We start from the raw sequence: 27,879 nt of genomic DNA on the forward strand, positions 1-27,879 counted from the left end.
AGCGCCTGTGCTTTCTCTGTCTTTGTGTTATTCCAATGGGAACAAAAATAAATCTGTTCATTCTTTCCCACTTAAAGCCCAGTTCATGAGTCTACAATGGGTTTCTGTGCAGGACGTCAGATGAAAATGCAACATCATTTTGCTTTAATTTTTAATTTCACTCTGCATAGTGTCTGCTGTAAAACTGAAACCGACTGCAACCTCAAAATTGCAGATACAGAACAATCAATGGGCCCATTTCACTTCAGTGTTACTGAGCAGTTATTGTATTTGCTATAGGACGTTGTCTTAAACACGTACACACATGCAGCTGGACCGTCTGTATCCACTCTTCAGCAGAAGTGACCTGATCCAAAAGTGACTCGCTGTCAGCACCTGCAGTGTCGATATGGACCCACATTGCTTGTCTCTTAATGACGCCCTGTGGGCAGTTGGCACAGCAACACGTCACGATGCTTTGTGGAAAGAAATGCTTTCAGAGAGATGGCTTCTGAGGACAAATATTATGGAGGCAGGAATTAGAAGACACTCACTAATTAATGAAGAATGCAACTTCAATCAAAGCATTCTCATGAGAATATGACAAATATGTCCTTGTGAAGTGAGGGGAGGCCACAGGTTAGGGACTTCTGCCCGCTGCACATCTCCAGCATCTGTCCTCAAATTAGACGCTGCAAATGTACTTTCAAAACAGCAGGGACCCAAAGTACACAACACCAGCCTTACAAGTGCGAACACAATGCAATGGCTTCTCCCACAGCGCCTGTGTGTCAGGGACACCCGCCCTGCAGAGAAGTGTGTCGATTCCACTCATTCACACAGAAAAGGAAAAGCCCAGATGAACCTGGCTTCTGCAATAACGCACTCACAGGGAGGTCGTGCTGAAATACGAGCGGTTTTAATTAATGATCTTCCTTCCATTCAATCATTCTGTAGAACTAATGTGGTACAAAAATAACAGCGATCGCTTTCTCTCATTCAGCTTTTCAATTAGACCAAACAGTACGGGCCATGCTCAACAATGCCAAGAGCCAGGAAATTAAAAACACCTTCCATTAATCCATCCGCCCTTGAGTTCAATTCAAAAAACCAATCACTCCACCGTCTCGATTACAATAAACTGATTTATCCGTACAAAACAGTCCACAGCACTTACTGCGAGAAAACCAACCCGTTTCTTGGATGGACTCCTCACCTTGTCAAAAGTGTAGAATTGAGAACAAGGGCAGTGATGTTCAGACTGTCCAATGCACTGTTAGAGCTCATCTGGATACTGTGGACAGTTCTGGGCTCCACACTTCAAGAAAGATATCGCTGCTCTAGAGGCAGTTCAGAGGAGAGCAACCAGACTTATTCCAGTTCTGAAGTGGGGGACTTGATCCAAGTCTTCAAAATCATGAAAGGCATCAACCACATCAAACCAGAGGAGCTTTTCCAGATCAGCAGGGACACACGCACCCGGGACACAAATGGAAATTGGGCTTCAAGGCATTCAAGACAGAAAACAGGAGACACTTCTTCACACAGAGAGGCGTTATTATTAGTTATTATTGAACACCCAACGAGCACGATGGGGCTCCTCTCGATTGGACACCGTCTTATATTATTTACAGAATAACATGCACTTTGGACTGGTTTCATGTCGGTTTCCCCTCGAACGCCCTTTGAGCCGAAAGCAGTCGCACACACAACTGATCACACTGAAGTCACAGGACCAGGTCAATGGAAAAGCATCTTTATTTACATTAAGCTCTGCAGTAACAGGGTTGTTTCACATAGTGGTCTGTCTGCTCGTCTACAGCAGTCAGGGAAGAAAACCGCTCCTCCACAGCTCAGCGTGGCTGTCGGTGCCGCCCGTCCGACTGCTCTACTGCCCCGCGGGGGCTTTGGCTCTGGCCCTGCTCTCCAGACGCCCCCTGTCCACCTTCTCCCGTTGGCACAGCTGCTCCCTCTCCTCCTCCCAGCCACGCAGCCTCTCCTCGAACTCCTCCACGTCTCTGCACTCCTCGGCGGCCAGCCTCTGCTCCACCAGCTGGGCGGTGAGGCTCTGCAGGCTGGCGCTATCCACCTGGCCCGAGGCCTGCAGCCCGGCGCTCAGCTCCTGCCAGAGGAGATAGACAACCCCTAAGAGTGAGCAGACCTCAACCTCCCGATCTGCGAAGGTCTGGGGAGGCGGCTGCACAGCCACAAGCTTTAATAGTCACTTACTTTAGAACATATTAGGGATTATTTTCCTCTCTGTTAGGTTCAGGTAAGTGTGTCTAATAATGTAGATAATGTAGGATTCTGGGTAAACTATCCTAGTTGTGCTGTGTCGTAATGTTTGACCAAAGTATCTGTTGTGTTGTGCACCCCCCAGCCCCCACATACTCTGAACGCCTGTGTGTACTGGGGCAGCTTGTCCCTCTCTGCTTGCTGCTCCTCCAGATCGGTGGGGTCAGCATCCACGTCCGTCCCCGGTGGGCTGCCGGCCTCAGAGACCAGGGACTGAAGGACCGTGTCCAGGTGACCAATCTGCCAGGATACAACAACACAAGTGTCACGTGAAGCAGGGAACGCACACCACGTCCTCACGGTGCCGACTTCTCGATGTCTCTCAAGGTTCTCAAACTCCTTCAGTGTCAGAAAGGATGGTTGGGTACAAAAGGAAATATTAATGTAAAGAAATCTAGACAACCGATCTCCACGGCAGCTGGAATCCAGATACAGGGAAGACGGGATGAGAATATCAGGGTGAGAAGAAGAGAATAAACAAGCAGACAAGACAGCGGAGCTCAGAGACGACGCTCAAGTCAAAGACCATCTCAGAATGACAGGATGTGCCCAGCGTGTTTGCAGAAAGAGAGGGACTGTTTAAACGTATGTGGTTTTTTTACAAGAGAGGGCCCGTGGGATCGATCCTGACGAAGTTCGGAGTGAAATCTGTGAAACTGGATGTGTGGAGAGCGGTGTGTGAGCGCCGGTAAGAGCGCCAAGAAGCAAACAGGATTTACAGGCACTCGAGACCGAGGGGTGAGAAGAAACATAGTGCCTGTATGAGCGATTGAGAGAGACAGAGGTACTGAGGGCAAACCGAGAGGCAGAGTTCAGATACAGTGAGGATACAACATGGCAGGGAAAGAGAATTATAAAAGGAATTTGAAAGATGAAAACTACTTCAACAGCACAGCAAAACTGAGGAGCAGGGGGAGGAACAGATGTACATTACACACAGAATAATGGTTCATTTAATTACATGTTATTAATATGTATGGATACCCAGTGGTTCAAGGGATAAAAGTTTCCATATCTCAAGTCATGAACGGATCCATAACAGACTGAGCGCTCCCACCAATTCACATCAGGGTTTCATTCATGTCTCGACTCCCTGTCAGCACAGCTCGAAACGTGGTCCAGCTCCTCAGAGCTTCACACTCCGGCACTGAAGAGCCCCAGCGAAGGTCTGCAGGAGCCGTGAGGCGCTCGGCCAGTGATTCAGGAGACGCCTGATAACAACAGGCCACCGCCCCATCGCACTTTCAAACCACACGGCCAGTCTGCGGGCTCCTGGAGAGGAGCTTGACTGCACCATCTCTGACCTGCAGCAGATTATCGCACAACGTCTCTGACTCATCAGAGAAACACAACAAGACAACAATGAAGGTTCTCCCCCCGAGAGCAACATCAGGACCGTAATGTTGTTCAGAAGATAAGTAAGGAGAAAAGCAAACAGCAAAGACAGCTTTGTATCCTTCGACATCGGAGATAAATGTGTATTGACCGCACTTAGCTTTTACTGTCCAGGATGTAAGACCTCAATTATTGTATACACTTGTATTATGCTTTGAATTGCTTTGTATTATGTAAATTTGAATTTGTAATGTTTGATGCCTGAACTGTATTATTACACTTTGCATTGCACTTATACTGTGTAAGTCGCCCTGGATAAGGGCGTCTGCCAAGAAATAAAAATATTAATCCACGCAGATATTGTACACATCGGTCATCGGTTATTTTATCTGAAGTATCAAAGTGTATTTCCTTTAAAGTTGATCATATTATTAGATCATCTGATCGTTATTTGTCTCATGTTTATTGTCCAGGCAGGTCTGGTTTACATTCGTATTAGATATGAATCCCAATTTGTGCAGCCATTTAGAGTCTTTAGTGATTTTTCAGAGAAAGCTGCCACACACGTTTCCTGTGTCTGAAGTATTGACAGGCTGAGCATGCAGATTGATCTGAAAACACGATTCGGTGTTTCGTGACGCTGACCGGGTGCGCACTGGGAAACCGACGGCTTTAATAAAGTCTCGGGTGACTTTTATGGGAATGTAAAATATTTACATAGTTAAGAGAGGGGCGTCCATCACAGCTCTAACAGCTTCTATAAAAGAACAAGAGCGCAGCGAGATGGAGGGAAACCCGCCGCAGAGGAGCCTTCACTCCTGCCCTCACCTGCGGCTCTGATTAATTACATTTTGCAGCAAATGCAAAAATTAGCATTTCTCCTGTTCGGGCTCGGAGCCCAGCTGAGGTGGAGAGAGTAACCCCACCCCCACCCCATCAAGGAGTGAGAAACCTGTGCGTGTCTGTGATGGGTGGCCGGGCCAGGCCGGCCACTGTGCTGGAGGGAGCTGGCAGGTGTTGCAGTAACAGCAGCACTTCAGTTAATGGCCAAGGTCTGGATTAAAGTCAACCACAGCATTAACGACATGGGAAAAACCCTTCTTTCTTCCTTTCTCTTTCATTCCAGACTGGCCAGATCATTTCCCTTTTGAGAACACATATAATAACGCACAGACACGAGCCCGACACGCTGCAGAGCTGCTCAACTCAACGTGGGGGTCCTCAGCACACACCCCTGCCCTTGGGGACAGACAGGGCAAGTTCTCCAGTTTTGGGAGGATTAAAAAACATGTTAAAGCACCTGTGAATCGTCTGTATTGACATGATTCCTGTCACATCCCCATCGCGATAACATGCGATAAAATGCAAGTTAGATATAGAGAGATTTATACGCATGAACAATTGGGGTCATCTCGGAGGGGGCCCCAGACAGCACTGGACTGGTGATATATTTTATTCTAGGTTGTAACTGCAACACTCACTGCTTCTTGTGACAGTTTCATGTCCCCCGGCGACGAAGCCACTCTCTCCATGACCGCCAGCGCCCGGCCGAGGTACCCAGGGGTCCACATGAGCGGCATCTGGTGAAACACGGAGCGCAGCCCCCGGGACAACTCCACTCCACCTGCGGACAGAGCAGCACTGAGTGAGGACAGATCCGTCAAGGGGGGGACTAATCAACCGCAGCCTCACACACTGAGCGCACAGCCAGGGTCCGGCAGGGTCTGTCAGAGGGAGTGAGGGACGGCCTGTGCTGGTTCTGCGAGGCTCTCACTCGCTCACACTGGGCTAGGAGGCTTCTCCACTGACATGGTTAACAAATTACCTTTTCAACAAGGCACAGGGGACACGGGGGCGCAGGGAAGAGAGCAGGTAAAGGAGAGACACCGAGAGGAGGCAGTGAGTCTGACGACCTACCGAGAAGGGCGTGTCCGAGCAGCTGGGCGCTGAGGCCAGCGGAGTTGTGCTGCTTCATCCCAGCGATGACGAGGGCTGCCCCCGCGCTGCGCTGCTCCTCCCACTGTGCAAAAAGAGCAGGACAGAGTTGGCAACCGACCACACGTAAATCAATCAGCCGGGTTCAAACGAGCCGATTCAGAGGCACACAACAGCGCCGCCGGGCTGCGGCTCCTCTTTGGGTGCAGCTGTGCACGAGTGAGAACTGGGCAACAACAAAGGGGAGAAATGGTTTTGTTACAGTTGAAAGCCAAAGACCACTCGCCCACCAGTGCAGCGAAGCCCCTACTCAACATGGCGCCAGGATGCGGGAATTCTCTGGGAAACCGAATGAGCCAGGATCCTTCACAACAACGGGGACCCACTGAGGCACAGGTTTACAATAACACAAGCCAACAATGGCATTTCACAAGGACGGCTCACACACTGCTCCCTGCTGCACGTTCAGGTCTTTTCACAACACCGGGGGAAAGGATTTACCACTTATTAGCTTCACAAAGAAGGAGATTAACATCAAGTCTTAACACCTAATATGACCTGTGAAAGCTCCTCAGCACACCCTCTCTCTGTGGGAGTCTGGGAGCAGCTTCCAGTCACGGCACACAACTGACAACAACCTGGATGTGCCGGTGATGTGCAGAGACTTTCTGGGTTTCCTCAGTCCGGCCGCACCAGGCAGTCGTGATAGCGCCAGCCCTTGGGTGGATCTCTTCCAGAAGGACAAGCTCAGTGAGATACCATTTCTCTTATCATTGCCCCTCCCAGAAACCATCACATAGTTAATTCGGGTCACCACAATACACCCGTTATTGTTTTAAAAGCACTGAGGCTCATCCTGAAAAACGTGTGAAAACATTTGAAGTTCATCCGAGGACTTGCATACAAACGAAACAGAAAATAAAGATCAAATCAATGTATATCGTCTAGCACTTTTAACGGCACTGTCTCTGTCTAGTAACGCCACAGTCAGCTCTACATTGAGGACCTTACTTACCCCGAGCTTAGGTTTGGTTTCTAGATATTTGGCCAGTGTGTACAGAGATAACATCTGAGTCGATGGCCGGTCAAAGGCTTCCTGTAGCATCACCTCCACCACAACAGAGAACGCGCCTAGGAAAAGAAACGCACAGATATCAGACACCCCCAACTGAACACCAGACAAGATGCCAGCGACAGATGCAGAGCTGAGGAATGGCATGGTTTTGGTGGCCCTGTCCAAGAAGACCTTCTGATTGGTGCACTGTAAGAGCACTGGCACACCAGGCGAGACCAGCGTGTGGCATTATGGGATAATGTGCCTTTAGATACACTTCTGGATCTGCCTAGCTATTTGTAACCAAAAGCTTCTGGTCTTTCTGCGGACCACAGCAAAAGAAAGGGAATATCATACATAAGTCAAAAGCAGACACAGCCGAAGCTTTCACACAGGGTCTCTTATACAGGGTCCCCGTACAGCTTGAATGTGTCGTTTTCAAGTCGCCTTGGATAAAAGCGACTGCCAAATAAATAAATAAATCATATGTGACAAACCTCTTCTCTTTGCCTGGATTCAATTACCGCAATAGGAGGAAGACGGAGGCATTGAGAGTCTAATACAGTACGAATCGTTAACACACAGGATCAAAAGGCATTTCCCCCGGAGACTGGGAACACATAAATCATTATCAGTGCATCTGCGTCTCCCAGGAGGGTTACCTTTGTAATCCTCGTCCTTCAGGAAAGAGTCCATCAGCAGATTAAACGTCAAGTCGTCTGGAAAGATTCCATATTGAACCTGGAGACAAATCGCAGCATTTGTCATTTTTAGTTTTGTAAAAGATGAAGCAGCACAGTAAGGTGTTCGTGTGTTACTTGTGAAACAATGGCAAAAATAATCAAAAACAGGTTCTCTAACATCGTGAGCATTGTCTCCATGCCCACCGACCCTCACACAGAAACAGGACATTTGTCTTCAGTGGGTCTTGGTTGCTTGTTGGGTTTTTATTGAGCTTAATTTCATCCAACAGGTACTCTACCTTGTTCCTGAGAGTGTGCAGGGCCTTGTCTCGGGCTCCGTACTTCAGACACTGGCGCACCCAGCTGTGGATGGTCCAGTCTCTGAGGTACCAGCAGTTGGGGCTGTGGCGAAACCTGGTTGAATGGGTCAGAGTAAAACTGAGCTGTGAGAACGTCATTAACACAGCAAGCGCCACCGAGGAGAGCGTGCCTCCGTGGAGAGTCTAGGTCACGGGTGCGAGAGCGTGAGGTGGATCGATGTCTCGCTTCCTGCAGTCCCTGTGGAACGGCATGGTCTTCCTCCGTCAATAATCTGACACAGTTTCCCACCAGGGCTTTCTCCGCCCGATCTACTGGGCCTTTAATAATGTATCTCCATTTCTCTGCTTCATTGTGAACGGACATCTCAAACAATCATGGAAAAGCAAAGTATAATCATCAAAATAATTGACTGTCATTTCCTAGCTGTATTTACGGAGGCTCTGAGGTAACATGCTGCGTGTGTGCGTAGAGGGAAACAGTGTTGTTGCCAAAGTGCGTAAGGGATGAGGATTATTATTATCATAATGATAATTATATTAACCCCACTCTCCTGCTGAGCTGTGGAAACATTCCTCTCCTAACGGCCTCAACGAAGGAGGAACAGGGCACTGAGAGACAAGTACTCCATCGAGAGACTGTCTCCTACGCTGAGAAATGAGTCCTCCAGTGAAAGACCGTCTCCGAGCCCGAGAGACGAGTCCTCCAGCGAGAGACCGTCTCATACGCTGAGAGAGACTAGTCCTCCGGTGAAAGACTGTGTATTGATTGTGCCCAGTAAACTTATTTGGGGCAGCGGTTTGCTAAGCTCTTCCACTTGAGACTAGTTTAAATTTGGCAAACTATAAGCCCCTGAGACAATGCTGCACCGCATTATTACAGCTCACTGCATCTCGTGTTCAGGAGTCCATCCTCATCTACACAACATGCTACCCACTGCAGTGTGTCTGTATTGCACTGAAGGACACGGACAGCAGTGTTAGCACACAGACACAGAGCTGTGTTCTGTGTGCTAGCACCGCTGTCCGTGTCCTTAGCTGTAACCACATGTATGAAGGTGCCTTTTCTATGTCAGACATCACAGCAACACGGCAATCAGACTGAATCGGGCTGTGCGGTTTGTTTCTGTCACTTTATTACTCGCTTGGTTTTGGCGATTGTTCAGATAAGGGCCGTTTCCTCCACAGTCAGGCCTTGGCATCACTCGGAGCCGCAGCTCGGTGTCATTAATAATCCAGTGTTTTGATCTGCGCCTCTGATTGGCCGAGAGCGGAGCGGAGACGGATGGGGTGAGCTGCTGTTGCCAGGGCAACGCAGGAGCGATGCTGGGCTGCCTGCTCTCCGGGTACCAGCGCCGGGCCAGACGGGGTACTATTTACAATTTCCTGGCTCTCGTTTGCCACCTAGTAGATGTGATGCCACTTCATGCTTTAAGAAAATAATAATAATCATAATAATAACAATGTTTAAACTTCCTCATGCCAGATAGGAAGTCTAATTTATCATCCTGGAAAGTTCAGAAACACTGCACAAAGAGCTTTTAAATGAGCGCATGCATTTCCTTCAAGGCCCCAGACTGGTAAGCGATGCTCTGTAATTCAAAGGGGTGGTTTACAAGGGGCTGTTTTTAAGGCATTTTAAAGTGCACCCCTAACAGAGTACCGGTGAACCAACGCACAATGAGGCATCCCTGCAACTCCCCGAATGGCTCCATTAAACACCATTGATAAAAACATGAAATAACGAGTGAGGGCAGCACATTGTGGGTATTTTAAAAGCATTGCGCATTACATGCTAAAAAAAGATAATTGATTGCAAGCAGAAAGCATTCCCTCCTTTATGGTGCTGATGGTATCATTACATCATTAAGTAACTACCTCAGGAAGCATGATTTAACGAACAGCGATGCAATTAATATTCTGAATGGGACACCTCTTTTATTTTAGGCTGTAATATATCAGACACAATCAGCTGCCAGTGAATGAAAGCATCGGTCTTTAATGAGAGCGATTCCCATCAGCTCTGAATATGACATTATGCAAATGAGACGTCGGGTAACTGCACTGCACAGAACGGCGTCGAGGGATTTTACGGACGCCTTGAACCAACATAGTTCAGCCCTGATAGGAACCGTAATGCACTACTTAAAACAACTAATGTCCTTTCTAACACTGACTACTGTCTACTGTCTACTGTAACACAGGTCAGGAATTAATAATGAATAAATCAATTAATAAAGCAATATGCATCTTTTCAACATTATATACATATATATATATATATACACACACAGCAGAAATAGACTGAGGAAACGACAGCAGGTCAAACTTACTTGTATAGATAATATTCTGCTTGATCAACCTCTTCCCTGGAGGATATATTGTCGACAAACTGTGGAGAGAAACACAATGGAAATGTGACTTGAATAGAAACTGAAGGGAAACAAGGAATGACCTTTTAAAGCGAAGTTGCCAAGTAAATCTAAGGTGTGATGTGCCTTAAGATATTAACCCCTTGCTAGAAAACACACTACAGCAAGAGCCCGTTACCTGCAGTCACTGTTCTCCATGCTGTGTGTTTGGTATGTTTAGAGATCTCAGCTACAATTTAGGATATCTTAAATTGAACTGCAGACATCTCAAACTCACTCCATTTCAAGATATCACAAATACAATTAGAGATATTTCTAATTGACTTCCTGTCCTAATTGAGAGATCTCACATAACGAGATCTAGGACAGGAAGTTGAAATATACAGGAAGTCCATTAAAAAGATACAGCATCTTCACAGGAAGTCAATTTGAGATATGTCGATTTGACTTCCTGTTCTGAGATATCAGGACAGGAAATCAATTCAAGATATCTTGAAATTTAGTTATTTTGAGATATCTACAGATAGCTGAAGGACAATCTGGCCAGTTTGGCATCAGGAACATCCTACGGTTAAAAGGCGCACACTGATGGGACCCCAGTCATCTTACTCAAGACGCATCTTTTTCGACAGTACTTGTAATATTAGTCCTTTTATCCCTGCTAGATAGCACGTCAGTTTTATTATGCTTCTTGTGTTTTTGTCCTCCTTGCTCCCTTTCTCGTAGCCCTTGACTGTGATCCTACATCTTGACAGCACTTAGCTTTTACCGTCCAGGATGTATGACCTCATTTACTGTACTTGCCTGTGTAAATTGTAAATTGGAATTTGTAAAATGTATTATATTTTGAATTGCTATGTTTTAGTTAGATTGAACTTGTAATGATTGATGCCTTGTACTTCACTGTATTTTTGCACTTTGTTTTGCACTTATGTTGTAAGTCGCCCTGGATAAGGGCGTCTGCCAAGAAATAAAAATAATAATAATAATAATAATAATAATAATAATAATAATAATCTTCTTTCCCTTCCTCTCACACCGCCCTGTCTTAGACAGCTCTACACAATCACATGGATGCAATTAACCAGGTAACACAAACACCTATGAGAAAACAGAGATATTATTCCATCTTCTTGGTTTTAAACTTCAGCTTCACTGGACTCCTTTCAGTCTGATTCACCCTTAATTTAGGACAGCAGATCTTGTAAATACAAACGGACACTTTTCAGGCAATGAAAACTCGACTCGCGAGTGCCTTCGAAGCCAAGTAAGCCGCAACACAACCACTCTGTCAGGGAAGGCGTGAGGTTAGAGCCTATGACCACAGACCACATGACGAAGCGAAGGACTCTGGGAGGTTCTGAGTGTTTCCGCAGACAATGGCTTTAGCGATCCCTGCGGTGCTTCCAACAGTGGCTTCACAGTTACGGGTCACCAAATCACTGAATTCCTCCTCCACACAGAGCGCATCCGCACGGATCCTCTCAGGCGTCAGCAGAATATCAATGCAGATTGCGTGTGCACTTCAAAAGGAATACAAATTCACATCAATATCTATTCCGATGCATCCGGTTCCATTACTGTTATAAATGTATTATTATTAGCAGTATTTATCTGATATTGTTCTTCAAGCGATGAGACAAAACCCACTGAAGACACACGTGGAAATGCAGGGCCATAAAGCATCCCTTCCTCCCAGTAACTATAAAACCCATCCCTCGGCCCTGGGGCTGTGAATTCTGCCTGTTGCTTTCAGCATATGAAATGGGATTCCAGCCGCAGACAAGGCCGGGTGTCAGTGTTTATGCAGCAGCGCCGGCCACAGCAACGCATATTAAGGATTCCTTACAGCTCGGCTCGAGTCTCCCTCTCATCCCACGTTCCCCACATCTTCCGCAGCGCTGACACGGCTCCCTGACTGCAGCGTCTGCATCTCTGAACGGTTTTATTTCAACATTTACTATCAGCAGCTTGTACAGTCCGGTAAGACAGTTACAGCTGAAACAAGGTGCTTCAGTCTCGCCTGCAGTCTCTGGGCTTCACTAGAGCTCAGTGAAACCATTTGGCGATACTTGGTAAACTCTGAACATCAATACAATGCGGCACCAGTAAATATGTACAGTTTATTCTGATCGTATGGCCAGATTATAATATAATCATCGTATACCTGTAAGCCAGGGTACATAATAATATTTGAGCTTCCAACCACTTAATCTCAAAGTCAGGCTATACAAAAAAACAGTTCCTGTTTCAGAGTAAATACAATTATGTACGTTTGGGTAATGTTTAAAGAAACACATGACATGGAACTGACAATCTAACTGAATTAAGTGCATATTAAATTCAGTTTAGTCTCTTTGGTCTGGACACCAATCTGTTGACCCCAGAGCCTTTAAGAGATAAAATCATTTTCATAAATCGAACAGGAAATGTATACATTGGTGATGCGTTATTTTAAAACAATTATTTTACACAGAACAGCAGTACAAAGACTGACAGTAGTAACAGTCCTCACTGTCTGGGAGTTCGTCAGTATTTTATTTTCCAGCGATCCCTTGCTCTCTCAGCAGAAACCACTCAACAGTCAAATATTCCCAAAACTCTGACCCTCCTGACATGAAGACACTGTTTACACTCGGCTCCAGACAGCAGTCAGACACCGAGGACCGCGAGTTCCCGGACTATAAAGCCTCGAAAACGACACAGAAACTACACTGACCACATCTTCTCCACGGGCTAAGAGCTCCGTACTCCCAAATAAATGGCTATGCTCTCCTGATTTAAGAGCGCTGCAAAGTCAGACACTGTTCACATCAGGAGACTAGCAGCATTAACCCATTTAAAAGCCCTGTGCGGCTGCTGCTTCTCGAGGGCCGCCCATCCTCCACTCATGAATAATGAATCCTCCGGCTCCTCTTACCCGCGCGATGGTCAGGGAGCTGACAGGAAGCTTCCTCTCGTAGGTCTTGTCCATTAGAGACGCTAGCAGAGCTGTGGAGAAAACAACAGTGACATTAGAGAAGCCAGTGATTGGCCAGAGATGTGTCCCTCATGCCTGCACCCTCAAAAACACAACCAGGGTGTCAACGTCCGTCCAGAGGCCTGGAGAACCCCTGTCCCTCGCTGTGCGGGCGTTAGTGCTAAAGATCACTATGGATGTCCTGTCCTGTCCTCTCCTTTCCCTCTCTAGGTTACGCTTTGCATTTGAAATATTTATCCATTACAGATTAAGTTGGTGTTTATAGATCTAAACGGCCAATACTTACAATAAGGAAACCACTACATTTATTTTGCTTATTTATTTCAAATATATAATTATTCTGCTTGCACACACAGCAAGATTTCAATCAGGAAACTGCAATGTCATACAATACAATAAACACACTTCTACAGCCGAGACGCATTTGGCCAGGAGAGTGAGTCGTGTAAGAAATCTCTCTTCCTTTCCTCCCCATCAGAGCCTCGCACACCACATTAACAACGTGCACGACCTCCTGATCAGGACAGTGGGACTGCTGCAGTAAAGCTGGGTCATTTTATGTAAACAATAAAGTGATATTTTGTAGAATTGTAAGTCATCCTGGATACGGGCATCTGCTGAGCAATATAATAATGCAGTTCCAGTCACTCTGATGTGTCCTTGTCCTACACCGCGCTGCACATTGTGCTGGATTAGCGAGGCAGGACACGACACAAACAGAATATATATATATATATAGGCAAACGCCAGGCTGGTGTGTATTGATGTTTCTCCTTCTGTATTGAAGACTGATCTTGCTCCTTCCATAATGCACACAGATAGAAACCCCCCACTTGTCTTCTCTCCACACGAAGGCAACAAACAGGGACGAACTGAAGACGTCAATGTCAATGTGAGCCGGGGCTGGTGATATGACAGTTTAAAACAGTTCGCATGGAGCCGCTTCACTTCGAGTGCCATTTAAACAGCAGGGTCAGAGGTGACTGAACATTAACACATGACGCCGCTGTGAGGCCGAGCAGCAGCAGGGTCCAGCGACGCAGACCCTCCAATCCCTCCATCAAACCAGAGGAGCTTTTCCAGATCTGCGTGGACACGCACCCGGAGACACACATGGAAATTGGGCTTCAAGGCATTCGAGACAGAAAACAGGAGACACTTCTTCACACAGAGAGGCGTCACAATCTGAACAAACTCCCCAGCAATGTGGCTGAAGAGACTATTTGGGAACATTCAAAAACAGACTGGATAGGATCCTTGATCACTTAGTTATTAATGGACACCAAACGAGCACGATGGGGCGAATGGCCTCCTCTCGATTGACACCGTCTTACGTTCTTATGTCCTCCTGGCCGATGAAGACAAGGGAGCTGTCCTGTGTGTCCCTGTGAATTACCGGCCGCTCAGGAAAGTGTTTACGCTTCACTGCGCAGCTCCATCACGCCGCTTTCTCCCCGACCCCCCCGCTCTGCGGACGCCGGCGGGGCCGCCTGCCAGCCACAGCCCCGTCAACACCATCTGACCTTCACCGGTGAGGCCGTCCTCCCGTGACTCTGAGCTTCCTGTGAAAACCGCACTGAGCTGACAGAGCTCCCGGCTGACGACACGATGGCAAAGAGCGAGAGGCGAGAAACCTTGGATCCTCACGCCTGACACGCTAAATACCAATGAGCATAAAGTCAGAAGCGCAGATTTGGACAGAACTTAAAAATCCTCACTGTGGCAACTTCTAGAATATATAAATCCACTTAAACACATTGACAGATCAATACAAGACACAGAACGGTGTATAAAAGCTGCTCCGGCATTGATCGTCCATCACATGCGATGAATGAATCCGACTGTCACATCCAGACGGATACAGAACTGACCTTTCTGTCGATACCGACCTCAACGATTAGTACAGTATCTAATGCTGGATGCATATTATTGTATTGCCAAGCTGGCCAGCAAGGAATTATATGATTATAAATAACTGTTCACAGTCCTGTTTCACAGTGTAGGTGTGATATCAAACAGGGTTCCTGCTCATTGAAAACAGTTTCTGAACCACTACTGCCAATTAAGATCAGTGACTTCCACACGCCTGAAGGAAGGACAGCGTGCTCTGTGCCTGGGGCAGCCCTTCTTCCTGGGCCAGTTCTTCTTCCTGGGGCAGCCCTTCTTCTTGGGCCAGTTCTTCTTCCTGGGGCAGCCCTTCTTCTTGGGCCAGTTCTTCTTCCTGGGGCAGCCCTTCTTCCTGGGCCAGTTCTTCTTCCTGGGGCAGCCCTTCTTCCTGGGCCAGTTCTTCTTCCTGGGGCAACCCTTCTTCTTGGGCCAGTTCTTCTTCCTGGGGCAGTTCTTCTTCCTGGGGCAGCCCTTCTTCCTGGGTCAGTCCTTTCTCAGCATCCCTCACACAATAATCACAGCCTCAGGGAACCTCAAGCAAACAGCTCTGAGCTTTAAAAATAAAGTTTTCCAACAATCCCATGTTTGAAGCAGGACAGCTGTAACCCGATGAGCATCACAGACTCGACGGCATCTCTGTCCCTCTTCAGCTGCGCTCACAGACCTCGATTTGCACTAGTTTAAGTTTTGTGAAATAACGATAGCTAGTTCAAGACTAGTGGTCCTGTTCAACCAGCCTTTTACTGATTAATCCTGAGCCCTAACAGCATTGTGTCGTTCCACGTTTGTATTTCATGATTTATTGAGGAATGGTGTAAAATAGGGATGTCCAGGCGACATGCTATGGCAAGAAAGTGAACGTTTTTGAAAGGAAATGATTTTCTAATTTAAGCTTTGTTTGTCCTTTTACGGGAGAAAACAAAACGAATGTGTTATCGCTAAGGGCCGCTTTGTACTGAGAAGACAAAGCCCAGTGCAACCAGCGCAGGGAGGGGCAGCACAGAGCCCGCAGCGCCCTGTCCTCTGGGCAACACCGCCCCCTGCTGCCCAGACACATTACTACCTCACACGCTTCCACAACCAACAATGTGAGAAATGCTGTCGCAGGAAAACTACTTTCTTAGATTAAGGAGCTTCACTGTATCTCTGTTAATCAAATACCAAGTGTCCTTATGACTTTGTTGAACATTTAAGTTCTGTACTATGGGCTGATTTACACGGCTTCACCCATTCAGAACCGTAGCAGCCAGCGCTGGCCCGGTGACACTCGCACTGTTGGTTTGTCTTGTTGCTGAATGTTATTCATTTACAGAGTAGTTCTGTGAGTGTGATAGGCAGCCGTTTCTTTATATCATCAATCTGATGCCCATATAAAATAGTGAGTAGTAACTGGGGATATTTATACAGAGGAACATATATGGAAGCTGTTCTCACATCACACATGCATTCCAAAACATCTGTTTATAAGATACTTAGTCTTCTTTTCCTAAAAGTGTGATACATTATGTATAAGTGAGAAAAATACATCAAGTGAGAAAAACAGGAATGCTTTATATGCATAGTATTCAGAGTCTTGGGTAGTAGCTCTCTGTAACTGAATGACACAGTGGGGGGTTTTATTCTCCCAGGCTCAATTATGGTTTAATCCCGGGGGTGTTATTTATAGACACTGTACGACACCACATGCTGCTTTTGACTGCGGTTTTGTGCCACAAGAATTACAATTAAGCTGTCAGTCAGAGAGCACAAAAGAACAGGTGTTAGTGTCGGCTATTAAACCGCTCAGTTCCCTCTCTGGGCAAATCATTCTGGCCCCGTCTGAACAACCCGCTGAAGTCTGATCTCTCTAGTCTAAGAAGAGGGAACATTTCATCCACAAATGTGCAAGTGCATTGGTTCATTTCACTGTGGAGGGATTATGATCGTAAATGAGAAAAGAGTGACTCCCCACAGATTAAGATTTCATATATTGGAGCTTTTTAAAGACATGTAAATATAAATGTACATGTTTTAAATCTGCAGTTTCCTGCGTGTTGGTTATTTTGTTTTCTGAATAGTATTGTTTCACTGTCAGAAAGACGCACCCAGGTTTTGAGGGTCTTCTCGCCTCTGCTCCCACTTGGCCGGGTCGGTGCAGGCGGCGGACAGGATCCATCTCCTGGCTGCAGAGAGGAAAGCAGACAAGATCAATGAAACACAGAGACAATACTGGCCAAGAGCGAGGTCTGGACATGTTTCACATTGAAGCACCTTTGCACTGTGACAGTAAAACCATATTGAAATACCAGTAACACTCATATTTACAAACCACACAACCGGAAAAGCACGGGCTTGTTTTCTCAGACATGCCATTGTTTAACAGGCAGGTTGGCAGAGGACGTCCTCATCGCTGGGACGTTGCGTGATGTGACGCGTCACACAATAAAGACGAGAGGCAGTTGCCATTCTTCGTGTTACACTAAAATGCCATATACAAAGACTGGAGTGTTATTAATTATATATCGTTATTTTGTGTTGCAGTAGGGCATGCAAGTCACCTGACTCGATCTCTACCCTCAAGGTGCTACAACCACAGCCGCGTTAGACACACATGCAGTTGTCTCCTGGTGTAGCAGATCCGACACAATTCACTGATAAAAAGTACTCTCGAACCACAAAACCAAAATCCACTTCACCATCACACTGATTTCTAAAAGCTTTAGGTGAATTACCGCTGAAACTGTGCGTTACGCATGTTGTTAAACCTCTGGCAGAAGAAGCGCAGCGCTGGATCATGGAAGCCGCCATGTTGGACCAACTAAACCACTGCAGACGCGGGGGTATAACTCGAAATGTTAAAATAATGCCAATCAATTTCCCAATTGATGTGACCGATATGTTGCACCTCGATAGGGTCTCGTAAATATTAATGTATACAAATATGTGTATAAATTATTTCGAGGCTATATAAAGATTGTTTTAATATTCAAATAAAAGAAGCGTGTCCCCCTATGCGGCGGTGGTGCGGTCAGCGGGCGCAGGGACAGTATGGCGGTGCGAGCGGCCGGGGGTCGCGCTGCGGCGCTGCTGTCCGGTGTCGCTCACAGGGGCTCTGCGCCCGGGCTGGCAGGCTGCTGGACGGGCAGGATCGGCGGTACGTGTTCAGTCCGTTTCACCGTATACTTATACACTGACACGCATGCCTCACTCGGGCGGTGGGGGGAAAGCTGCTGTTGTGGTGTGTGCACTTGTGTAGACCAAGGGCTGCTAATGCACCATTGCGCGGTTCTGTTCCAGTTACACAGTATTTAAAATACTTTGCAAAGTTTTTTTGGGGGGATAAATGCTGTGTAAATGGCAGGCGTTGTTGGGACACCGATATCGGCAGGACCCCGATGACCCGCTGCTGCCCCGGACCCGTGAACAGCGGCGCCGCGCGTCCTACTGCGATGCAGCCTCGCCGTCAGTGCGGGTCGATTGAGAAATTATTTATAACATCGTTTTTAAAACGTATGAAAATATTTAATCCGTTAGGGGTTTGCAGCCCCGTCCTGGAGGACCTCCACGCCTACGCTGCTGGTTTTTGTTCCAACCGAGCTCTCAATTACCTAATTGAACCTTAATTAAGCATCAATCTGATTAGATTTGACTTTTTAAATTGTGTAATAAACTATTTGGTTCTTCAATAAGTTCTTTATACAATTCTATACTTCACTTAAAACCCATTCTGTTTAAAATAATGAAAAGGCTCTGGTTTAGGAAATGATTAGTTCGATTAAGGGTTCAATAAGGGTTGGGACTGAGTTAGGTTACAGTTCAGAGTTGAGGGTGTGTGAAACAGCAGTGGCTCTTCATTGCTTAAGAGATGTAACTGTTCCAGTGAAGGTTCAGTGAAGTATCAAGCTCAGTTGCAATGAAAACCAGCCGGGCAGGGGGCGCTCCAGGACCGGGTTGGGACCCCTGTACAGCACTACTGCTCACCGACAGATTTTAACAGTCACTCTTATGCATGTCCAGCGAAGAGGCACCTGCTGTCGGACGAGGTTGTTCGGCTGCAGGAATTCCAGCAGAGGAAGCTAGCGGTCACTCACCAGATATACGGAGACCGGGGTAAGAACTGCTTCTCCAGGACTGTGTCAATGCTGATTCATAACCGTTACCTTCATATTTCAGATGCAGATGATATGCATTGAACACAAGATGCAAATTTTGACCGGAGATGATGTATGTGCAGAACACAGTAGTGCTCTTCAGAAGTGCATACAAAAAAAATATATTAAAACAAAAAAAATCCTTATTTGCACCTATTAAAATACCTCACGTACAGTTTTCAAAAACATGAATTGCAAACTGTCTTGATGCCAGTCTTGTCTTTTCTGCCTTTATTTTTCAGCACATTATTTCAAAAAGTTAGACGACAAGATAAAGAGAAACGACCTCATCCTGAAAGATGAATTAAAGCTGCTCTTGCATCTGTGCCAAACTCCTGAGCACGTGGAAGTGGCCAAGAAGGCCATCTACAGGTAAGCGCTGAGGCACACGGCCGGTCACCACAGACAGTTTTACAGAGGGTTCCTCCAGCGTCCCAGACCTGCTTTACTGTCTGCATACAAATGGAAAAGGAGAGCGAGAGAAGTGGGTTTAATCTGGGAGAACTGGCATCTCGGTATGAGCTGTCGCTAATGGCAGTGGCTGTGATCAATCAATGCCCTTGTTTCACCTTTAAATGGACGCTCTCTTCCCATGTTGTCTGGCTCTGTAGGTACCACGAGGAGAACCGGAACGTGGCTTTCGGGGAGTTCCGGTTCGGGCCCCTGTTTGTGCGGCTGTGCTATGAGCTGGGGCTGGAGGACACGGCCGCCGAGCTGGTGAGGGACAAGGTAACATAAGACCGTGTCCAGTCGAGGGGAGGCCATCCGCCCGTTGGGTGTTCAGTAATAACTAAGTGATCAAGGATCCTATCCAGTCTGTTTTTGAATGTTCCCAAATTGTCTCTTCAGCCACATCGCTGGGGAGTTTGTTCAGATTGTGACGCCTCTCTGTGTGAAGAAGTGTCTCCTGTTTTCTGTCTTGAATGCCTTGAAGCCCAATTTCCATTTGTGTCCCCGGGTGCGTGTGTCCCTGCTGATCTGGAAAAGCTCCTCTGGTTTGATGTGGTCGATGCCCTTCATGATTTTGAAGACTTGGATCAAGTCCCCACGTAGTCTCCTCTGTTCCAGGGTGAAAAGGTTCAGTTCCTCAGTCTCTCAGTAGGACTTTCCCTTCAGACCTGGAATAAGTCTGGTTGCTCTCCTCTGAACTGCCTCTAGAGCAGCGATATCTTTCTTGAAGTGTGGAGCCCAGAACTGTCCACAGTGTCCAGATGAGCTCTAACTAGTGCATTGTACAGTCTGAACATCACTGCCCTTGTTCTCAATTCTATACTTTTGACAATATACCCTAGCATCCTGTTTGCCTTTTTTATTGCCTCCCCACAAATATTTAAAGTTGTCAAACCTTTAGTGGCCCACTCCTCCACCGAAGACTGAGCTGTATATGCACTGAAGTGGGTGCAGGTCTGTAAGTCACTGACAGAGGGAGCTGTTGTTCAAGTCTGTTTACAGTTTCCACAGCCCCTTGACATTTGAGAGCTGTGAAGTATAAATACAGTGAAATGATGTGCTTTTTCTCAGTTTTAATAGGTTGTTTCTTCAGCTCTATAATCCTCACATTGTCTCTGAGGAGAAATAAAGGGATATACACAATACAACACTGCTTTGATAAAGAGTCCATGTCTAAATTATGTTGCAGATGGAAGAGAAACACATTTCTGCAAAACATCAGATCTCATCGTATTTCTCTTTGAGAATCGCTGTGATCTGTAATAGTGTGCTGTTCTGTTGTGTTCACCTCTGTTTGTATTGTAAGCTGTGTTTGTGTTCTGGTTGTTTTGCCAGGATTGTGCCGACGGCTCTAAAGCGCTGCCCTCTTCTTCTCTCTCGTCTATTTCAGGCCCTGAAAGGATTCTTTTCAGACTCAACTTCCTTCAACATCGTGATGGACATGATGTTTATGAAAGGATACTACGAGAGTAAGAACTCCAAGTTTAACAAATTCCACCCATGCAGAAGGAAAACAAACGAGAGAGAGAAAATTGTTTTGCTTCCCTGACAGGAAACGGGAGGTGCAGCCATCGTACGCACCTCCTGTGAAGTCAGACCCGGTTAGCGGTGCCGAGTCGCTGTGAGTCCCGGTGGCATCGCTAGGCCGGGCCTCGGCATTGGTTCCGTTTTTGTTGATGGTTCGTACAGTCTTGCGAATTGTCTTTAATTAGTCAATTGTACCGGCTCTAGGAGAGAGAGTCTAGAACAGAAAGAAACCCGCACTTCTTCATGAAATCTGTCGTTTTGAGTCTTCCTGTGTCCTTGTGTTGTGATGCCTGTCCTGCGCTGTCTGAGCGGAGCCTGGCGTCTGTGTCGAGAGGCAGAGACCCTGTGATTATGGGTTTTCTAATTAAAAAAGAAAGTGAATAAGTTTGACTGGTTTGTGTAGCCAGGCTGGCATGAAGTCATTCTTTAAAATTGTATATTTGAGTAGTGTTTTGGGTTATAACGCACACATTATCTGTCCTACAATCCCCCACTGGCGAAGTTCGAGTGCCTGCCTTCACACGGGTGCCACGCGTGTGACGTGCAGCTGGCGGGCGGATCGCACTGACCCGGGCACTGAATTGTGGGACTCTGGGTGTGAAGGAGAGCCCCTTCAGACCCAGGAAACAGGAAGTGCTGCTCTGAGCGGGAAGGAACTGAGAGGCCACGTTGCCCCAGCCTCACCCCCAAGTCTCAGCAGCCTGGTGATGGACGCGTCTCGCTCTCTCTGCCCCTGGTGTCCTCAGGTCTGTGCTTACTCTTCCCTGACAACAGCGTCCAGACCGGTCACCATGTATGGCCACGGAACAGCGCAGCGCTGTGGAGATTAGCAAAGGGTTGTGTTGTGTGGAGAATAGCACAGTGTAGTGCAGCGTTGTGTTGTTTGGAGAATAGCACAGGGTCGTGTTGTATGGAGGATGAGGACAGGGTTGTGTTGTGTGGAGAATAGCACAGTGCAGGACAGGATCTTCTAAACTGACTCCCACTTCCAGTGAACCAGTTGAAATAACTGTAAATCACCCCTTGTTTAAAGGAGTTTCGCCTCTTAGAAATATGGAGCCGCCTGTGAACCAGCAGGGCTGAGTCTCTGCAGGACGGGCAGTCAGTAATGCTGCTGGTTGTTTTGTGTTGGTTCTTATCGCTCATCCCCCCCCCCTCCCTCGTTCTCCAGCTGCTCTGGAGGTGCTGATGAACATGAGGAAGCAAGGCGTGCACTTCAACAAGGACACCTTCACCCTGGCCTTCGCAGTCTGCTATAAACTGGTGAGTGAGAGCACTGGCACTGGGGGGCGCTGGGACAGGGAGTCTGTCTGTCTCTTTCTCTGTCATGATGAAAATGTGATGTATTTACAAAGCCACCAGATTTCCTTGATTTCTGGTAATTTAATGTAAAGACGGAGTGTCCAGTGTGCACCGTGTGCTCCAGGGAAGGGGCTGTAAGCAGTCGAGTGTCAGCCCTGATTGCCTGCCTCTGTCCACAGAACTCCCCCGAGTCGTACCGGATCTGCACCGCGCTGCTGGAGGAGTCGCACGTCAAGGGCAATCTGATCCCCCGCATCGCCTACTGTTTCGCTGTGGCGCTGGCGCTCAGACAGGTGGGTCTCGACACCCGAGAGACGCTGTGTGGCCCCGCGGTGGGGCAACCATATTGTCTCTTGTGTCTCTGGAAAACAAGACCATCCAAAACAATATCATCCAGACCTCGGCTAGGTCTCTTATTTCCATATTTTTGCCGTCTGTATGAGGTCTGTGTGTGTGAGCTCGTTCTCCAGGAATCATGGTTTAGTCCGTAGCGGCAGAAAAGGCGTGTTGTGAGCTGAGAGTGCAGAATTCAGTTATCCAGAGGGGCTGCTAATGAACATTTCCTCTGCAGGAGGACATTGAAAACGCCAAATCCGTTTACTCCCGAATCATGAACACCGACAGCAAGATATGCCTGAATCTGAAGGTGCGTTCCTTTAGTGCGTTTCAGAATCTGTCGTGTTTCAAATCTATACATGCACTGGACTGCTTGAGTCACATTTCTTTCTTTAATAACGATTTTATTTTATTGTACTGTTTGCTTCAACACAGATGCCTTATTGTCACCAGCAAATGATTGTGTGTTTCTGCTTTATACTCTTAAATTCTTGCTGTTGAGTAACTCTAGTGGATTGTGTTCAGAAATGCCAGCACTGCAAAGACAGGGTTATATGGGCCATTGACAGCGTGGTTCTGACCCGTGTCAGAGGTGTGACGGCTCTCTGTGTTCCAGGTCCTCATTTTGCTCAAGTCTGGGGCAGAAGCGGATCTTCTCGCTCTGCTGACGTCGTCGTTCGTCCAAGATACTCTGAGGTTCGTGAAGAAGCCGGAATTCTCTCAGGAAGTGGTGAGTGATCAACTGGATGCCATGGAGGGCAGAGGCTTGAAAAGTGACCGTGGAGCTGTTGAGCCTCCATCTGAGAGGCCTCAGTGGGCAATGAAGGCAGAACTGAGCATGTTCATTAGAACATAAGACAGTGTCCAATCGAGAGGAGCCCATTCGCCCCATCGTGCTCGTTTGGTGTCCATTAATAACTAAGTGATCAAGGATCCTATCCAGTCTGTTTTTGAATGTTCCCAAATTGTCTCTTCAGCCACATCGCTGGGGAGTTTGTTCAGATTGTGACGCCTCTCTGTGTGAAGAAGTGTCTCCTGTTTTCTGTCTTGAACGCCTTGAAGCCCAGTTTCCATTTGTGTCCCCGGGTGCGTGTGTCCCTGCTGATCTGGAAAAGCTCCTCTGGTTTGATGTGGTCGATACCTTTCTTGATTTTGAAGACTTGGATCAAATCCCCACGTAGTCCCCTCTGTTCCAGGGTGAAAAGGTTCATTCGTACGTTATGGCACGTTTAATACATGTTTAATTGGTCTCACCAGCCATGTTGCGGTGCCCTCCGGTATCGACACGCAGCTCTCTGTATTGTTGTCCACTCTGTGTGTTGTCGAGCCCTTGATGGTGGGGTGTGTTCCCTGCCCGAGGGCCCATGTTCAGACAGCCTGGTGCTGCTCAGACCCCGCAGTGACCGCGTCTCCTGTCCCGGTTGCAGATCTCTGTGGTGCAGGAGGGGATGGGGGGCAGCCGGCCGCAGATGGAGACGGCGCTGTCGCGGCTGCAGTTGGCGGGACAGGTCACCGAGCCCAGCCTGGACCACATGCTGTGCCACACCCCCCACAGCAAGAGGAAGCCCGCGGCGCTGCTGGACCAGAGGAAGACCAGCCGGCGCACCTTCAGGCCCCTGCAGTCCGCCCTGCTGTCAGAGTAGTGACTCCGGGGCCGACCTGAATGGGTCTGAACTGAACGGGCCCAGCGAGTCCTGCTGAGCCTGCAGCTCCGGCCCGTTTGTTTGCTTGGTGGAAGTTTTGAACTTTGCTGGAGGCCCCTGGGGAATGCAGTTCAAATAAAGTCGGTTTCCTAGGGAGCTACACTTGGGTTTAATGGTTAGAAGCCAGTTGGCTGTAAGGAATGTCTCCCAGAACCTCAGGTTGTCCGTTTCCCCTTCTCCCTGCCGTCAAAGTGTTAAAGGACAAGTCCAAGTAGAGAGAGTGTGTCATAGATGAGCCAATTAGCAACCTGCACATTGTCCTTTTGTCATTTCAGTCTCTTGTTGTTCTGTTGTACAAATACAGGCTGTGTTTGGGTCTTGAGAGCAAAGTGCGAGTGAGAGGACGGTCACAGGTACACAAACACACACACGCCTCCCTGACCATGTGCCTCTCATTGCCCTTTCTCACGCCAGTAAACGCGTCCAAAAACATGGCCTGTATGTCCCGGAGCCCCATGTCTGTAGACGACACACTAAACCTTTCAATACAAACTGTTTTCTTCAAACAAGCTGCCGAGTGTTCTTTCCCCAGGAATATAATCTCTAGATCCACAATGTCTTAATGAACTGTCACATCTTCCATGATGTTATAATTGTCAGAAGGAATAAAGTTACACTTTCAGACACTGGTTTGGAGGGAGAGAGTTGACATGGTGTGTCAGTAGTAACTTAGCTATCGTCCAAAAAGGAACTCCTCAGGACAGGGGAGCGTTAATTAGTCTGCTGTTGTGTTACTGTGCGCTGCTGTGTAGTCCTGGCTTCGGCACTACTCGATAACATCCGCCCGCACCGAGACTTGGCTGAGAGCGTTTGGAAGGGAAACGTGGGCGAGAATGAATGTAGAACCCACAGATGTATTATATTCACACAGATTCTGGAATCTCATGAGAACTTCACTACAAACGCATGTAAACGCACAGCGAACTCCACACGTTATACAGTGTACTTGAGACATAGAGTGGCGACTCCAGTCCTGTCCTGGGCCGTCTCTCTCTCTCAGCCTGAAGGAGGGGTGTGGCAGGAGACAACTGGGTCTTCCGAGCGGGGAAACACTGCCGATGAATCGACTCATAAATCTATAATCTGTCAGAAACCCACTTCTTTCCCTCCGAGACGGCCTCCGAGCGCCTGGAGAGAGTTTCGTCCGTCTTTCAGATGTAATCAGGAAGGTGGTGTGTCTCCCAGTATTATTCAGAGGTGAAGAAACTTTATAGTAGAATTTCCTCAGACAAGAGAAAGCAGGATCTCAGACCTGCTCTTTACAATGTTATACAGTTCGTAGTGGAACATCTCGAGGAAGGAAAAATCCCACGTCTGTCGGAGACATGAAATGTGGGGAAACCCTGAAGAATGCATCCTGCGATAGAAGGAAATAGAAAAGGACACAGTAATGTGTCATAAAATTATGGCAAAAACATGGTCAAATCAGAGTAAACGGCCGTGTAACAAATAATGGTTAAAATAATGAAACGTAGTGTGCTGTAGCATGGTAAAAATATAAAGTATAGTATACACACAAATACATGCATTTAGACGTGACATTACTGACCGAAAAATATACAGGAGCAAAAAAGTCACACGTGCCCAAAAGTGTGAGAGGCTTGTTTCTCCGGCCAAGCGTGTGCCATACTCTACCACAGCGTTTCTACTACACTTTACTGTCCTGCATTGATTACAGTCACATCCGTAATATAATAAACTCCTGTGCTTGTGTTGCGATTAATGGGGTTTGAGAGTTCATCTGCTGTTGTCAACGGTGGTGTTCGTGTCTTCCATCAGATCGTTCATTATTGGTCACTTTACTACGAAAAGCATCGTAACTGGTACCATTGCGAATCACTGCAAGACGTTTTGGTGTGTGTAGTCATGTTATAGTAAACTAATAGTAAAGAACTTGCAGGAGAACGACTCATAAATACTCACAATGAGAATGAACTCATTCCCTTAAAATCCTTTCTTTTTTCTGTCAGGTTAGAGAGCTGTTAATATATTGACAATTCTTGTTCTTCACCTGGCATTTGAAACGCAGAAAATCAGTTTGATTCCGGTCGTGAAGTAGATTAAATTAAAGTCGTCCTGAAATGGTTAACCGCCCTGAGTTTCTTTAACCACAGTTTACCTTTTTCCCATCAAAGACACCATTTACTGCAGAGCTATATTAACTCACATTCAGGTTTCACTTCACTACAGCGCCGAGCACCGTGACCTAATTTGGCAGCTCTGCGTTTTTCACAGCCTTTTCATCTGTATGTGGGGGACGAGCTGCAGGACGCAGGGGCTCCTGCCAGGGCCGAAAAGCAGAAAGAGGGAAAGGGGGAGGAAACGACAACTTCTTCTTTGTGCTCTTAGTTTCGTGCTTGTGATGGCCTTCCCACCGCAGTGACTGAAACAGAGAACTGCGAGAGAGAAAGGTGAGGCATTTGGTGCAGGGAAGATGTCTCCGGCTGACTTGTTTTTGGGGTCGGACAGAGTAAGAGCAGGTTCCCAGGCAGCACTGAGAGGTTTGGAAGAGTCATGTGAGCGTTGGCTCATCGCAGCCGACTGAAGAAATTCACCTTGTGGAAAATCTGTTAAAATTTGTAAAAAGAACCTAGATAAAGTAAGAATTTTCCTCTTCACCTAGGCTAGACGATACTGTTTAATTTTATTCCTACTATCATGTTTATTGTACAGTAATAGAATTTCTGAAGAAAGAAACCTTTTATTTTTTTATTTACTGGTTTTTATTATTTACATCTCGTATTCAAGAGTGTCAGACAGCTTAATCATAAGAGCATAAGACAGTGTCCAATCTAGAGGAGCCCATTCACCCCATTGTGCTCGTTTGGTTTCCATTAATAACTAAGTGATCAAGGATCCTATCCAGTCTGTTTCTGAATGTTCCCAAATTGTCTCTTCAGCCACATCGCTGGGGAGTTTGTTCAGATTGTGACGCCTCTCTGTGTGAAGAAGTGTCTCCTGTTTTCTGTCTTGAATGCCTTGAAGCCCAATTTCCATTTGTGTCCCCGGGTGCGTGTGTCCCTGCTGATCTGGAAAAGCTCCTCTGGTTTGATGTGGTCGATGCCTTTCATGATTTTGAAGACTTGGATCAAGTCCCCACGTAGTCTCCTCTGTTCCAGGGTGAAAAGGTTCAGGTCCTCAGTCTCTCAGTAGGACATTCCCTTCAGACCTGGAATAAGTCTGGTTGCTCTCCTCTGAACTGCCTCTAGAGCAGCGATATCTTTCTTGAAGTGTGGAGCCCAGAACTGTCCACAGTATCCAGATGAGCTCTAACTAGTGCATTGTACAGTCTGAACATCATTGCCCTTGTTCTCAATTCCACACTTTTGACAATATACCCTAGCATTGTGTTTGGCTTTTTTATTGCTTCCCCACATTGCTTGGATGGAGAAAGTGAGGAGTCCACATAGACTCCTAGGTCTTTCTCATGTGTTACTTCATCTAGTTCTATTCCTCCCATAGTGTAATTATAGTGGACATTTTTGTTACCTGCATGTATTACCTTGCACTTGTCCACATAGAATTTCATCTGCCAGGTGTCGCCCACAACTGAATATTATCTCAGTCCCTCTGAATAGCCTGTGCTGCCGAGAT

General features: G+C 47.0%; 2 protein-coding genes across 3 annotated transcripts; one reads left to right on the forward strand and one right to left on the reverse strand.

The window, feature by feature from the left end:
• Nucleotides 1-1,719: 1,719 nt before the first annotated feature.
• mrps27 (mitochondrial ribosomal protein S27) lies at nt 1,720-17,771 on the reverse strand. The gene is made up of 11 exons (XM_066711651.1): nt 17,549-17,771; nt 16,922-16,999; nt 12,891-12,961; nt 9,932-9,990; nt 7,581-7,695; nt 7,261-7,339; nt 6,560-6,675; nt 5,527-5,629; nt 5,091-5,233; nt 2,371-2,514; nt 1,720-2,101 (listed from the first exon to the last, which is right to left on the reverse strand). Exons 1-11 carry the CDS (start codon nt 17,622-17,624, stop codon nt 1,868-1,870), a joined length of 1,218 nt encoding a protein of 405 aa, XP_066567748.1. The 5' UTR covers nt 17,625-17,771; the 3' UTR covers nt 1,720-1,867.
• A 78-nt stretch (nt 17,772-17,849) lies between these two features.
• ptcd2 (pentatricopeptide repeat domain 2) lies at nt 17,850-24,914 on the forward strand. 2 transcript variants are annotated; one of them, XM_066711652.1, is made up of 10 exons: nt 17,850-17,970; nt 18,834-18,926; nt 19,210-19,339; nt 19,579-19,696; nt 20,808-20,886; nt 22,116-22,207; nt 22,426-22,539; nt 22,818-22,892; nt 23,199-23,312; nt 24,010-24,914. In XM_066711652.1, the coding sequence occupies exons 1-10, from the start codon at nt 17,865-17,867 to the stop codon at nt 24,223-24,225; spliced, it is 1,137 nt and encodes a 378-aa protein (XP_066567749.1). In that variant the 5' UTR covers nt 17,850-17,864; the 3' UTR covers nt 24,226-24,914. The 2 variants fall into 2 exon arrangements, with proteins under 2 accessions (XP_066567749.1, XP_066567750.1); XM_066711653.1 differs by having other exon boundaries at nt 19,579-19,684.
• Nucleotides 24,915-27,879: the final 2,965 nt, after the last annotated feature.

Source organism: Amia ocellicauda, chromosome 8 (genome assembly GCF_036373705.1).
Source record: "Amia ocellicauda isolate fAmiCal2 chromosome 8, fAmiCal2.hap1, whole genome shotgun sequence".
Classification (NCBI taxonomy): Eukaryota; Metazoa; Chordata; class Actinopteri; order Amiiformes; family Amiidae; genus Amia; species Amia ocellicauda.